At 47.3% G+C, this 14,796-nt stretch overlaps 2 protein-coding genes across 4 annotated transcripts; one reads left to right on the top strand and one right to left on the bottom strand.

Moving 5' to 3' along the window:
• The first annotated feature begins 1,959 nt into the window (after positions 1-1,959).
• LOC128269298 (flightin) lies at positions 1,960-5,690 on the top strand. 3 transcript variants are annotated; one of them, XM_053006730.1, is made up of 5 exons: positions 2,012-2,067; positions 3,463-3,624; positions 3,822-3,974; positions 4,044-4,126; positions 5,384-5,690. In XM_053006730.1, the coding sequence occupies exons 2-5, from the start codon at positions 3,506-3,508 to the stop codon at positions 5,443-5,445; spliced, it is 417 nt and encodes a 138-aa protein (XP_052862690.1). In that variant the 5' UTR covers positions 2,012-2,067; positions 3,463-3,505; the 3' UTR covers positions 5,446-5,690. The 3 variants fall into 3 exon arrangements, with proteins under 3 accessions (XP_052862689.1, XP_052862690.1, XP_052862688.1); XM_053006729.1 differs by lacking the exon at positions 5,384-5,690 and having other exon boundaries at positions 1,960-2,071; positions 3,475-3,624; positions 4,044-4,917; XM_053006728.1 differs by lacking the exon at positions 5,384-5,690 and having other exon boundaries at positions 4,044-4,917.
• Positions 5,691-14,055: 8,365 nt separating this feature from the next.
• Positions 14,056-14,568, bottom strand: LOC128267081 (neurocalcin homolog). Its single transcript, XM_053003871.1, has 2 exons — positions 14,332-14,568; positions 14,056-14,250 (listed from the first exon to the last, which is right to left on the bottom strand). Exons 1-2 carry the CDS (start codon positions 14,566-14,568, stop codon positions 14,056-14,058), a joined length of 432 nt encoding a protein of 143 aa, XP_052859831.1.
• Between the last annotated feature and the right edge of the window lie 228 nt (positions 14,569-14,796).

Raw genomic sequence — 14,796 nt, 5'->3', positions numbered from 1 at the left:
AGAAGTGACCATTTTGAGATTTTCGTTCCTGCTTCTACCAGGAAAATGCGAACGGCGTTCAAAGAAACCTCTCCGTAATGGTTTCCCAATGGAATGGCAGAATTGGATTGCTCGGTTGGCCGGTGAGCGACACGGGCAGCTGGTCTGTGTCAAGGTGCGGTCAGTTTTCGAATTACATTACGATCGCCCCCTCGGGACAAACAAGGCAACATAAAGAGCGAAGACACGAAACGAATTAAAATTGAAACGACCAATCGAAAGCATGAAATAATGCTGGCCGAGCACCGTGACTGGGGAAGACGCTGACAAACATCGAAATGGTCACCGAAAATGGGATATTTTTGCCATGCCGAACAATACGCCGTCGGTGTGCAGACCAAGCTTTGCCGAAGCCGTTCCGGTTCCGTGAGCAAATTCCAATGAAATTGCTTTAAAATGGAAGAGCACCGACGAAGGACGGACGGACTTTGAGTTTGATACGATCCGAGTGGACGAAACATTTCCCATCCGTTTGGGTTCCGGCCCGATGCTCGTTGCTCAGCCCAGCAAGAGAGATGTTTTGAAATTATTTTGGATTCTCTTTGACGTGCCGTGCGAGGGCACACGGTCGGTGTCATCTGTGGCGTTCTTCGTGAAAAGGTGGGAAATTCGATCGCTACCGCTTGGAAAGGTGATGGAAAGTGTTTTCCCGTCGCACGAAACAGTGGCAAAGATTTAATGTTTTGCTCCGTTTCGAGAAGATTCAATTGTTTTGCTGAAGAGGAGTTTCTTTAAACGCGTTTGGTTGCTTTCGATGGACTCGGTGGAGGCGCATGGTCCTTCACAAAGTACCGCTTTTATATTGCTGCTCCGTGCCTCCGTGGTAGGCACGGCACAGGGCCGACGGTGACGGCGTAGGTCAAAGAGGTAGGCCCCTGCCAGAAGGATGAGCACCTCGGTGGATGGGTTGATCGTTGAATTACCGAGAAAAAAAAACCTTCAGCTAAATTTACCGCATCGCATTCGTTTGTTGGCAAAAAGTGTGTTTATGGGCCAACCACACCTCGCTCATCGTCGTCCTCGTCGTCATCGTCGTCGGCGGCATCGCGGCACTATCTTGCAGTTTGAGCACCGGCCCCGCAACTATTTGCTTGGTGCGAATTCTTCGAATGCCCGCCTGCCGGCTTATATCACCGTCGGCGGCGGTCTTCACAACGGCGGAGGACCGGTTTGGCGGATGATAGATGCACCCGGACTCGGACCCTGGCTTCGTGATTATATGAGCCGTATCCTACCCCGGACCGGGCCGGCCCGTGTCGCCGAGGATCGTGAAATGAAAACAAATTTTCCATCACTGCGGCTAATGAGCTGACTTTCGAGTGGAATGCACCCGATGAGAGCTGTAGAGGCCCCCGCATGTACTATTCTTGGTGCTTACAATGAGGCGGAATGTATGACGGCCGCTTATGTGCGGAATCAGTCGTATTCGAAGCCACTTTCAAACCAACCAAGTTGACTCTAAGCGAATAGTGCAGGCAGCAATTTTCATGAATTATTACAGAGTTTCTGTTCAAAATTTGACCACCACCGACCGAGTGTTGCGCCCACCGTCAGCCAAACGCTTCCGACGATCGCCATCTGGTGCGCCGGTGCTCGGTGCGCTCGGGATCGCTTGTCTCGGAATTGGATCCACATTCGGCACGAGCATAGTTTATGGCTCGCGCACATTGACAGACGACGACCACGACGATGACGGTAGGCACGATGAACGCAAAAGGTGTTTTCACTCGTGCGAACGCGCGAAAGTGCGGCCCCATCCCCCGGCCCGATCGACCGATCGGATCCTAGTGCGATCCTCGCCAACACTTTCGAGAAGTGTCGGTTCTCGCTGGGGAAAAAAACCGAAGAATGGACAAGGAAATGGGGGGAACGAAAGACGGTTCCGGCGGTTGGGTTGGGCACCATGGGTGGGGGTTGAGGGGGTTTGCGAATGAAGACAACTTGTCGATTTCGATACCGTCCGCCGCCGGGGAGCAGTTAGTCTCTCTGTTCATTCCACCGGACTAACAACTGCTCCGCTTCGGAAAGGTACGCCGCTCGTCCTGTCTTCCGGTTGGTGAGGTGAAGTGCCGTTTTTGCTTCTGCTGAAAGGTGGACACGTTTATGCAAACGGCACCGAAGAAAAATGGGTTGACGCGGATATGTGCGGAATGTTTTGCCCCGTTTATTTTTGCGTGAACGTGAATCAATTAATCTTCCGGAGCGATGAGTAGTTTAACGACTTGTGAAGTGTTTTAGAAGCGTTAGCCGCAGCGTTATGGACGATGTGCTTCAATGCCAGTGAATGCTTGCTTGTTTGGCCTGTAAATTAATTACCAATGGCGTAAAAATAACACCCTTAGCCGGTGGTTTACGTAATGGTTTGCAAATGGAATAATAATGAAGAAAACATGAGAAGCGAAACCTGTTTGAATTCAACAATAATCGGAGAGTAAAGAATGCTCGATAGCAAGATTTAAACTTTACACCGCCTAAGGATTTAACCAGTAAAGTTTAGACCACTAACTTCCATTAGACCGTTTAGAACATTTAGACCATTTAACTATGTTATGGTGTAGTCAAAAGAAGGCCCGCACCAAGTTCAGGTGTTGCAATGGTGCCGCGAACCTTGATACCGCGCGCTGGCAGTTAACTCGATGTTGCCTGCCAACACCGGCGCGTTCGGCTCGACTTAGACGAGGGTCCTTCGCCACAATTGGCCTCTCATTGGCCCGGCGACATTGATGGATGGAGCGGGTTCAATGAAAATCGGAGCCGCTTGGCGCGCTTCTGATGACAGTTTTTCCACCTGATTGGTCTGGACGCTCGGAATTGACCATTAAAATTGCGAACGTCACTACATTTCAATCGGCTAACCGGCCCGGCCATAAATCACTCATCAGTCCACTTGTTGCGTGTCCACTCAAGCATGAAGTTGTCGTCATGGCCTGCTGGGCCACGTATTGTCACGTCGAGCGTGCGACTTCCGCCTACTGGCGTCCGTCCGAGGCCGCCTGACAGTGGCAATTAAGGGAGCGCAAAATGTCACCAGAATGTCGCGCTGTGGCCAATGAAGCTCGAGGCAAATGGAAAAACAAACGAACGCCTGCCAAAACGGTTTCTAAACGGACTCCTAAATAACTGTCACGGGCGACGGCCGTTTCCGTGTGTGCCGCGCACCAAGTGTGTGCTGGTGCGCGATTGTTTGTGGTGATCACGCGTGTTGCAAATGCAGCTGTTAAGCGATTGTTTCGAAATAAAAATGGCAAACCCGCTTGCGCGCCGGTGACGTAGCTGCAAACCGTAGGGGTTTTGTCTAAATTTAAATTACGGCAGCCTTTTACGGCAGCGCGGCTCTGGGACGACTCAGTGCGATTGCATTTGTGAGGAGTTTCTGGACCGAAAAAATTGCAACTTTATTGACGTGCCTTATTCTTACCGTAGGTACACTCTTACACTCTTACACGTCGCAGTCGAAGGCTACAAGATGGATGATGGTGCTGCATCCACGGGCGTCATTGTGAAGAACAAACCGGGCGCAAAACCGCTGAACATCGTCGACGACTTCAATCGGCGCAAGATGACGCTCTACAAGCACTGGGTTCGGTAGGTAGTAGCGATGCAAGCAGGGGCCACTAAATCACGGTGCAAACCAGCCGTAGAGGCCTATTTTTGGGCATCGGTGGCGGATTTTTAGAGATAAATTTAACCGCCAAACAGTTAGAGCACACTTGAGCTTGGTTTACTTCCCGATGGCTCACGTTCTGTTCCGTTTTCCGCACTCTTCTCGTTCGCCTCCGCAGCCCACAGTTCTTGCAGTACAACTACATGTACGACTACCGTGTCAACTACTACGACGACGTCATCAACTATCTGGACCGGCGATCGCGGGGCGTCCAGTCGGAGATTCCGCGCCCGCAAACCTGGGCCGAACGGGTCCTGCGAACGCAGAGAAGGTAAGTCACACCCTGTCACTTGGCTGGCTTAAGGTAGTAATCGTTTCCGGTCCGCCGGTCTCGTTGCAGCACCCCGCGTGACATCAACGATGTGTACAACTACACCAACATCGGCCTGAAGAGAGACGACAAGAAGCTGATGTACACTCTAAGTAATCAGATCAAGTCGTACAACTGTCACTCGAAGGCTTACACTAACAGAAAGTACCGCAAAATCCTGTAAGACAGGCCCACAGTCTCCCGGTACTACGGGCTGCCGCACGCGCTTTGTTTTCACGCAGAAACTGGGAAGCCAGAACTTAACCACCGGCCTAATAACAACCGGCCAGGCCATGCGCTCAGCTAACAACCCGTGCTACCCGTGGCCGTTAGTAGTACTTGTTTTTTTATTAAAGAGAAAAAAACGCGGAAAATAATCGCACGTCGACGCCCCTTTACTGAACGCCTCCCCTAATCGCCGGAAGCCGTAAGAAAAGAAAAGACACAACAAAAAAAGTAAATCAAACTCCAGTATAAAAAAAGTTAATAACACAAAAAACGCAAACAAAAAATACTGCAACCCGAACCGCGAATGTCCTTTCGCCACACGCGCGCCCGCGCTCGGCGCTCGCCTCAGCAACAGAGAGACTCGAACGAAAACGAACCGCATATTACTGTCTCGCCCCCCCCCCTCAACGCGGATCTCTTTTTTATTGTTTTAGTCCCCCTCACCGAAAAAGCCCAGCCTGTAGGGTGATGTTTTCGTAGTTTGCTGTTCTGTGTACGGAGTTAGGAGAGTTTACGGAACAGTGCCGCCGCTCCCTGCATATTCCCGCCAAACGAAGCCTAGTGTTAGAGAAATAATTATTAGATGCCCCCCAAAACACTGCTTCTTTGTAATAGCTTCTAACTAGCGCCTAATTCTTGCATACACGTACCGAGTAAGATGTGTTTGTTTGTTGTTCTCCTTGTTTTTTCTTTCATTTACATAACCGTTCTAGATTGTTTCAAGTACCGCTAAGTAGCTAAAGTGGCAAGCTCTGACAAGCTGCTAAACAAACGAAGAATAGAAAGTATAGATGCGCGCGCGCCACTGAGACACACCTGAGACCTGGGCCAAATGGGCCGGCCACCGCACAACGGGAGCGGAGGGTGCTCTGCTTACCGCCCCGACCGGGCGACGGCAGAGTGTTTGCGGTGGTCAGTTGCTTGATTGTTAGCTAGTAGTTGGTTTTGCATCCGTTTTGTTTTTGATAACGCTTATTATCCCGCTTTAATGGTGGATTTAATATTGATTGCCCAACGCTTGTCCTTCTTTTTTTATAAACAGCAATCCTTGTTACGAATGATTGAATTTATATACTTTGTTTCACTGTTTACTTTTCTACTTTGTTTGCGCTTTGCGATTTCGATCCATCATATCCTCACAGAAGTAGGAAAGAGCCGGCCCCTGGTGAGACTCTATCTGAGCACCGCTTACCGGGGCTGGTGATCGCTGGCGATCGCTGGACCGACGACGTCGCCGTGGCGACGTCTGTTTAATTGTTAACTCACCACACAGCCTCCTTACCACCCGAACGACACACCGTTGCGCAAATCCACAACTCCCGAACAACAACCGACGACCGATGAGCGTTTCCCGCCAGCGCCACTCGGTCGTGCGTTGCGTTGGCTCATTTGGTTAGCGAAAGTCATCGGAACGAACGGAAAAACGAACTTCAATAAACGAAAGTATCTTTCAAAATGGTGTCCTTTATTATGAAAGCAGCAGGGGCTTTGTTGGCCACAACAGAGGTAAGTAGCGTCAAATTCCAATTCCCTAAGACGGTCTACCGATGTGCAGGTCTCGTTACTAGGCAATCCAAGCATCCATTGTTGGCATTTTTGGACTTCGCCAAATGCTGTGTTGTTCGCCTTTGCTTTATTTTTTCACAGCCCGCATGAAGATGGCTGCCTAAAAGTAGTTGAGAAGGTGAAGATGAAGACGATAAAAAAAGCATGAAATTTTGTAGAAATTAACCTGTGTCTTGTAAAGGTAACAGACTAAGGTGACGTTGGTTTCGGGTTAATTAAAGGAACTTCACTGTTGATACCTTCAGTGTCCATTATTTCCACGTAGTCCTCTGCTGAACGCTGAAATTGTTGGGTTTGTTGAAAGGACTGCTAGTTTTTGTTGTCAATTTTGTAAGGATCTTCAAAGCCATACCCAAAGGCGAGGGTTTTCAGTTGGTTGGGTAAACAACTTAATAAACGCTCAAAAATCGACGGCGTTTCTCGGAAATACCCTTAACGAAAGGGTAGAAGTTAAATGTATTGTTAAATAAAAAACCTTACAATCTAAAGCGAGCGAGAATTGTCGATCTCTTACCCGGTGACTGCTTTAAATTCGCAGACAATATTAACAGGCAATAATTGGTGATCATTTTATGGTACCTGTTTAGTTTGTGTTGATTCACATAACGAAGACATAGAGGGTAGCGGAACGGTTACCTGTCTGTCACAGCATCGAGGGAGAAAACTATAAAAACGAAATGTTCGTCAGATATCCTGAAGCATTCCTCCGTTCAGCACGATGGCATCGACACACCGGAGCAGTTCCTTAGTTTGTTTAAGCGAGAAAAAGACCGAGCCACGGGTGCTACATCGCGACGAGGTTAACAATTTTCAACATACCAAGGAACATACCGGACCCACCGCCAGTGGCATGCCAACGAAAACGGAACCACATCAAGGAAACTACTCAATTCGGCTCGAGGAGGCTCTGTTCAGTCAGCGATCACAGACGATCAATATCCGCAGGACGCTCTAGGCACGGCACGGCCAGAGACGACGGACCGGCAACGAGTTACGGCTGATTGTAAATATTCGTTACTATCTGTACAGAATAAGCACGGAGGATTATTGTGGCTATGTGAGAGCGAATCGATGCCTTCTGAATGGAATCTCGGCATCTCGGCGACCACGAACAATGGAACATAAGTCGGTGACTTGTACCGGGACGGTTATCCGTCAGCAGCGACAAGCTCACAGTGATCAACAACCACCACTGGCGGCTGTTGATGCCGAGCCTTCCGTCGATGGATTGGCGGTGGGGATGGATCCTGACCCGCCGCGGAGATTGCTGGCGCTAGCGGGGCCAGCTGTGTGATAGGTCATTGCAGTGTTTCTCGTTAGAAAGTTTTATTTAGAATGACCTGAATTTATTTCCTGATTAAATTTCGCAAAAGCCGCAAAAGCCGTCTTTAGAAGTTTCTTTATTTTCGCTGGAATTGGAAAGAAATTGGAGGATTTAGATGCGAACTCACCTTGTCTATATAAATAATACAAAAACATAAATAAAGTAATGCAATCGACACAACGAACCACATTCGTATTGTTCATCTTCCAACACGATATATGAGATTTATTGATTTTCGAGTCTTACTGTCCACTGCTACAGCTCACGGTTGTGTTCCCTCTGCGGTCTTCTGGGATTCGGTTAGCTCTCGCGGCCGATTAACGCGCACACACACTTCGAACACACACACACAGAGCGTGTACCGTAGACGATCGGATTGGAGTTCGGATTGTGAGGCTCAAAGTAGCTCAGGCCCCTGTCATGAGATGTCACCAAGATCCGGTTCCGCCCGTTGGTCAAACTCCGGTTCGCGCCAGAGTCGCTCTCAACCATCTGTCTGTCTGTCTGTCTGTCAACGAACGGCGTGGAACTGTCGTCGGAACATTGTGTCCGCTTAGGGGTTCGCGGGGCTGCCAACAATAACGGTAATAAGGCTATCTTTCAAATTGTATTAGTACCTCTGCTCGCAGTTCAGTTTCTATAAATGGGGTGGATTATTGCGTTTCTGTTTTGTTTCGATGCTAGTCTATGGGTTTGATCGGCCCGAAGTGGGCGAAGGCGAAGATCGCCGCTACACGTTTGCGCGTGCTTTCGCCTCGTGGCCGTGTTAGGCAAACACGCCGGACACAGACATAGCTCTCTTTCTCTGGCTCGTCATAGGCCGCACCCGGCCGCCGTATTATTTCACTGTTATGGGTTGTTCTTGTTTGGGTTTCGGTTTCTTTCTCGTGGCTTGCGATCGGTTCCATATGCGGCTGTTCCTTCGTTCGGTTTGTTAATAAACGGTCCCAAAGTACAGCTAATTAGCTAGGGTTTCAGTTATTGCATTACGTTTAAACTCTTCTAGCTCGACCGGTTGATTGAAGGATTTCTTTAAGTGTGTTTGTCTATTACGATTGATTTAAAAACGGGTTTGCGGATTAGGTAAACGTTTGTCACACTACTGTTTTTGTTGTTGCTCTGTTTGTTTCTTTGCTTTCTCACCAACTTCACTTTAACTTCGTTCAGTTAATCAGCTAGTTTAGTAGAGAGTTTAGTGGAAAAGTTTCGGAAGAGCTGTGCCTTAGATATTGTGCAAGTAAATGTGAAAGTTGGTATTCCTTTCGTTTTCTGGTTCTGGCTTCAAAGGCTCTCGCTCACTTGCGTGCACGGTCCGCACACCAACCGATCGGTACACTACTCTGTAGGCGCAATGGTTCACCAATTCGTTCGTTCATTTACTTTGCTCCAAAAACGGGGAAGAAAAACAAGAATCGCTTGACTTGTGTCTTCGTGTTTCTGACCACGTTAACATTAACCTCTCTCTCTCTCTCTTCTTCGGTTGTTCCGAACAAGGACCGTACTGGACTATACTTGTAAGAGTGTGTACAACAACAATAAATCGAGAACGAGGTTAAAACGGTGTTGTGCTAAAATGAGTCTGTGCATCAAACGTGGATTATTGGATTAAAACGATGGGGCCGTACGAACTTTGCGGTTGTCTGCCTGAGAGGGTCTCGAATATCAGCGTCAAAATAGGTGAACAAGAAAGTGGATTAATTCAAACGGTTCCCGCTCTGACGTGCCGACCACCGAACGTAGTACGCTACGCTTTAGTTCATTCGCTTTTTGCTGCTTTCAGTCATCACTCCAGGACATGTCGCTCAAAAATGTTTACCATGAATTATCTACCTTGTTTTGATCGGTTCCAAAAATCGATAATTCAAACTCTCACCTATCTATCACTAGTCGGTAGAAAGTGTTTATTGAAAGAGAAAGAGAGAGAGAGAGACAGTGAGAGAGACTATTAAGTGTTCTTGTTCACGATTAAAATTGTGTGGGATCGTTTAAAACACAATTTTGAACAAAATTACCATTACTAGTGCGGTGATTACATGGCATTACAGCGGCGATGAGTAAGTAAATCAGGTAGTTGTTGTGGCCATTTCAGTGATATCTTTCCGCTTGGTTCCTTCGATTGTGCACGGTGTGCTCTCAGAGGGCACAATGCGTTCATGCATCGTTAACCTCTGCGTTACCTCTAGCGTTACTTCCAAAATACTATCTAAGTGGTACACGTTGATCCTCTCAAAGACGGATGGCTTCCAAGTGCGTGTGTCCGGCAGATCGGCTGTTTTAGCTCCTGGTGTGTGTAAAGTGGATTTCCGTTACTTGTTTCCATGGCGACACCGCGACAAGCACATCAACATACAGATTAATTATCCTCTTGTGGGTTTTACTTTACTTGACACGCTAGCTTTGTTGCTGAGCCTTCTGTGCAGTTTCTTTTTCAATCTCGTTCGTTCTATACCGTCTCCAAAAACGTGAATCCACTCCGCTCCAGAATGATGCTTTCGATCGATCGGTCGTAATAATTATCGTTTTGTAATGTTATTTGCTTTGTAAGTAATATGATTTCCACGGACCACGGTGCCGGTGCCAAAAACTGCCGAGATCACGCCCCTCCTCCTTCATCCCTTAATGCCTAATATATAATGAACATAATCGCTTCCGCCGGCCGCCGACTTCCGTCGGGACCTTGCTTCGCTTAGCCTAACTGCGTAGCGATCAAACAACTGCCTTATCTGGAGGTACATTCAATTCAACGGTTGTCTTATGTTATTAGCAATCGGCAGCCCACCGGCCGGTCCGAGACAGTGGGTCTCGAAAACAAAAACACGATAAAGACGCCTTTTCGAGATTAATATGGTCGTTCGGGGATAAGGAAGTTTATTGTGTTACGTGTGCGTGCGTGTATTGAAGATCATGTGGTTTGTGGTAGTCCTGCAGCCAGACAGGACATAATGGTAGCCCTCGCCCTCGATGGCCATTTTGAACCAGGATGTAGCGTGAGCCATTTCAAGGCCAATCCAATTTCCGTCGGGGGCGGGCATAAAAAAAGGAAACTTTGAGGCAACGAGTGCCGTTTCGAAGGCAGCGCGCGCGCAGCACTGGGAAGCTGGGCTCCGTTAATGGCCACACAGTCGGTGGCTGTGGAATCGGAACAGGGTTTTACGGTTTTATGAAGTACAACACTCGCGCCCCTCGCACATCATGTGCGTACGCGTACGTTCGATATGTGTGTTATGTGTTATGTTTTTAAAAGCTCTACGTAAATGTATGTATTTCAAATTTTCAAATGCTCATTCTCGTAACAGTACACTCGGTTGGAAGAGAGAGAAATAGGTAATAATTGCTCAGATTGTAAGAATAGATCAATCAATAGTCTAACTAGAGGAACGTAATTTTTAGTGGAGTACTTTTTAGCTAAAAGGTTAATAGGTGGCGAGAACCGTTCGCCGTTTGTTCACCGCGTCCTTATCTATAATGGCGATTTTCAAATGCAAACTCTGGTGTGATGTGTGTACCGGCGGTTGGATGGTTGGATCAAAAGTCAGTATCCTATGGGTCATGGTGGATAAATGCCGTTCGTAGGTTTGGTAAGTGTATGGTCATCGACGTTCGACGGTCATGAATGATGGAAGCGTCACAATATCCCGTAATCAAAATTTCTTTCACCGTGTGTTCATCCGCAACGCAAACGAAAATAAAAAACAAACGATTCAACAACAAAAAATGGCGCACATCAATTGCTGGAGAGTAAAACAAAACGCATGGGGGCCGGCTTAAATAAAATAAAAAGTTTTAATATATACTCAAAAGACTGTACAAACTTATATCAAAAACTCGACACGATATTCGCAATATTAACCGTAAGAATAATCGTTTTTTTTCTTTCAATGTTTGTTTGAAGTTTGTTACCCTTTTTTGATGCTTGTTTTCTTCTTCTTTCGGGCCACACGGGGCCATAACTTGCCCCACGCAGCACGGGCTAGTGGCTGTCGTCTTTCAACGATTGGGTGTTGAGAGAATCATCGAAAACACTAACTACTCAGCAAGTGTTCAATCAGCAAGAAAGAGGGGGACTAGTATAGAGAGAGATAGTTTAATGTTCTGTTCCGTTTCGGTTCACCTAAAACATTCCATTAGGAAAAGATCCAATTTTAGAGATTATGCGTCGATAAATTCGATACCTGTCCTCCTGCGGTTTTGTGTGGCCTGCCTTTGCCTATCGCGGGAAGCAAAGCATTCGCAATCAAATCTTACCGGCTTCGGGTGCCACAGGAAGTCTTTTGACCGGTTGGTTTTGAAATCGCTGCGTGAACTGAACTGTGACCACGCGCAAAGGACACAACTGTTAGCGAAGCTAAAATAACAAACAAAAGGTAAAACACAAACACTTTCACATCCCTGCTGCTGAGACGGCACGGAAATCGAACAATAATAATAAAGCTAGAAGAACGCATGGTTTATGGGGACAAAACTGTATCATGGCATGTTCCATGGTCCATGGTTTTCGACTAAAATATAAATAAGTTTCAGATGTGCTCAGATTGGCCCACGCGACCGCTGTTTTGGGCACAACGAGTAATACATAATAAGCAAGCATAAGGAAGCAAACAATTGTGTGAATATTCTGATCAGTAAAAGTAATAAATAAGTTGTGATGATGATTTCTGTCGCACTATTCCATTCCACCATGCTCAACATTGTTTACTACCGGAAGCCGTTACGCGGATACACGGCGGAAGTGGCAAAAATACTTTGCGTACTATGTGATACCTATGTATGGTTCTCACGGAACAGTTCGTCAGCGTCTGAACTGGATGGTTGGTTGGTTGGTATGGTTGAGTTGCGGTTACTAGTTACTGTCAAGCTACGTTGTTTCCAACCCGCACGAACCAACGGAAGATCTGTTTAGGTCGGCAAATGACGTGTCGGTCGTTTGTGGTAACCCTTTGTCAGCCAGGGCAAAGGGGTGGTGTTTGGTGCGAGTAAGGTTTGTTATGTAGGAAAGGGGTGTGGAGTGATGGAATAAACTTCTAAATCAAAATCATATTAAATTAGAACGCTCTATGCTCAATTCCATTATAGGGTTTTTACGATGCTTCACTGCTTGCGATCGTTTCGGCCACACCACGGTACACACAACGAGCAGGGCTGCTGAGGTTACTCCTTGCGCAGGACTCTTTGTCGAACTTGTGTTCATGCTCCAAACAGCCTTCGCAGGGCCTTCTGTGTCTTCGACGATCAGTTCGCTCTCCCCGGCTGTGGTTGCTATGGGAGCAGTCTCGTAGTTTATTCTGCTAGCAAGTTAGCGATGTGAGGTCGCGGAGGCAGCGAAAAATTCCATTCTCAGTTTGGTCAGGTGTTACTGATCGTGTGTGTGTGTGTGTGTGCTGTTGTCCTTTTCCTCGTGCCCCGAAAGGAGCCAACACACACGCGTGTTGTTTGTGTTTGTGTGGTGTGGTGTAAATGTTGCCTACTTAGATGCTTCGGTCGGTCGTTTGAATTGAACTGAGCCTTGATACTGAGACTGACTGGACTGACGGCGCCGATTGATGGACTAAGTGAATGAGAAAATTCCTTACAAATCACAGATTACAGTATCAAATAAGGCCCTCGGTCCAGCCGGAAGAGTGGTACCCAGTGGCGCACGAACAACGGGTGGCGATTTTCTGGAGCAAAAACCGCCACCGTCCGCGTGTACCGTGCAGGGCTCAGTTCTTGCATCGCGCTTCCGGCAGTAGCTCAATTCAAATGGCGCGACCGCGACCACAGACCGACAACCGAATAGTTGTAGGAAGGAACGAAACAAGACTGGGATGAAGCCGTCACGTGGCGCAACTAAAAACTAGGTTTAGGAATTGAAAACTAATCGATGCTATTCCGATGGCCCGATGGACAACGTAATGCAACGACAAACAAACAACGAAACAAACAAAGCATGATGAGGCCACAGTAAGATGGTTAAATGATGTCATGAAAAAAGATAGGAACCGAAAAATAAAAACACACACACACAAACTAAACTCCTATTTACACATTCTTTAAGACGCTTAGCAAGTTAAGTTCCCTCTTTGCCTCTTCGTTTACGTTTTACGGTGAGTGTGTGTGTGTGCGCGAATGATTGTGACTGGTGGTTTTGGGGTCTCTGCAGTGCAACACGTCGTTTCACAGTCGTTTCTAATGTTACACCTAATGGCGCTCACGTGTGCGCGTCCCCGCGTCCTGCGTTAGCATTCGATTCGAACGAAGAGAGAAAGATGACACGATTAACTATGTTTTTGTTTTGCTTTGTGTTGTCGTTCCTTAGTCCTTAGTGCTGCAAGTCCGTCGCTAAACGCAAACGCACGCCCGGACCGCGTTTGCCCGGTGTAGCCGTCTGTTTGACTAGCTCAGCCAGCAGTTACACCCGTGCGGAACGGGGAGGCGCGCCGTGTTCTTTTGGTAGAATTACTTTTACACCGACCGACCGACCGACCGCTTCCAATTTACATACTTTAAAACGTTTGAAAGATTTTTAATGAATTTTAGCTAATGTTCATGTCTCAGCTAGTGTTGCGTGATGCTTTTGTTTTTAATGTTTTTTTATCAACTCTTACGTTTAGAAGATGTTTTTAATTTAAGTTTGAGTGTCTAAAGGAAAAAATATAAGTATATTCATATATTTGTATATATATTTGTTTTTGTTTCTCTCTATACGTTGTTAATTTTGTTTGTTTGCTTTGTTTTGTTTGTTGTTGTTGCGGTATTGTTCTGTGTTGATTTGTATTCATCGAGTGTTCGTTCAAGTGGGTCAAGTGGTTTTGTAGCAGTTATTTGTTTAGTGGTTTCTTTGTTTGTTTGTTTCTTTTTCGTGTATTTTCGCCTGCTCCCTCCTCTTGCAGACGTGTTTGTGTGTTTCGAGTGGCGGTTGCGTGTGTTTCATTTGCATGGAATTGCTCACTGCGCCTGCGGATCACATTGCAACAGCCGCACGATCGACGGATCGCTTTTCGCACCCTCAATGAACTCTTCGAGGCTCAGCTTGCCGTCCTTGTTGCGGTCCATCTGGCGGAAGATTTTGTCCGTTCGCTTCTCCGGCGTACTCTCGTCCTCGGGCATTTTCATCACAGAGCCGACCATTTTGTAGATAGCCTGCAAATGAAACGAGAAAATAGACAAAAGTTGTTGAGAACAGGAACCAAAGACCCAGTTTTGGTGCGCCCCGTGACTTACGGTGACAATTTCCAGCATTTCCTGGCGGGAGATGTATCCGTTACCGTCCAGATCGTACATCGAGAATGCCCACTTCAGCTTCTGCTCCAACTTGCCGCGCGAGGTAACGCTGAGCGCGCACAGGAACTCCCGGAAGTCGATCGTACCGTCACCGTTCGCATCGAACGTTCGGAACACGTGCTCGGCAAACTGCGTTGGGGCGTTTTCGGTGTGGGCCGGGCCGGGGTCATGGCACATGTGAAATACAAACGAAACGGAACAGCCACAGACACACTAGTGAGAACCACGGTTGCCGATCAATCATCATTACTCGTGCAATTATCGTCAATTTGGCGGGAGTACAATTTTTCCCATCGACCATCGGAAACTTTTCGGCTAAGCGAAAACGGCCTTCAGCCGAAATTGGCGGCAATGGGCAGGGCAACAGTGCGTGTCGCCACAAATGACGGTAGCCCTGAAGCCTGA

Source organism: Anopheles cruzii, chromosome 2, assembly GCF_943734635.1.
Source record: "Anopheles cruzii chromosome 2, idAnoCruzAS_RS32_06, whole genome shotgun sequence".
NCBI classification, from domain to species: domain Eukaryota; kingdom Metazoa; phylum Arthropoda; class Insecta; order Diptera; family Culicidae; genus Anopheles; species Anopheles cruzii.
This window is presented reverse-complemented; position numbering and strand designations above follow the sequence as displayed.

What these genes read in the sequence shown, in the direction of transcription:
- LOC128269298 (XM_053006729.1), top strand. Translation starts at nt 3,506, where the DNA reads ATGGATGATGGTGCTGCATCCACGGGCGTCATTGTGAAGAACAAACCG. An exon ending in CTCTACAAGCACTGGGTTCG is followed by an intron (nt 3,625 to 3,821) that starts GTAGGTAGTAGC and finishes TCGCCTCCGCAG; the next exon opens with CCCACAGTTCTTGCAGTACA. An exon ending in GTCCTGCGAACGCAGAGAAG is followed by an intron (nt 3,975 to 4,043) that starts GTAAGTCACACC and finishes GTCTCGTTGCAG; the next exon opens with CACCCCGCGTGACATCAACG.
- LOC128267081 (XM_053003871.1), bottom strand. Translation starts at nt 14,568, where the DNA reads ATGTGCCATGACCCCGGCCCGGCCCACACCGAAAACGCCCCAACGCAG. An exon ending in AAATGCTGGAAATTGTCACC is followed by an intron (nt 14,251 to 14,331) that starts GTAAGTCACGGG and finishes TTTCATTTGCAG; the next exon opens with GCTATCTACAAAATGGTCGG.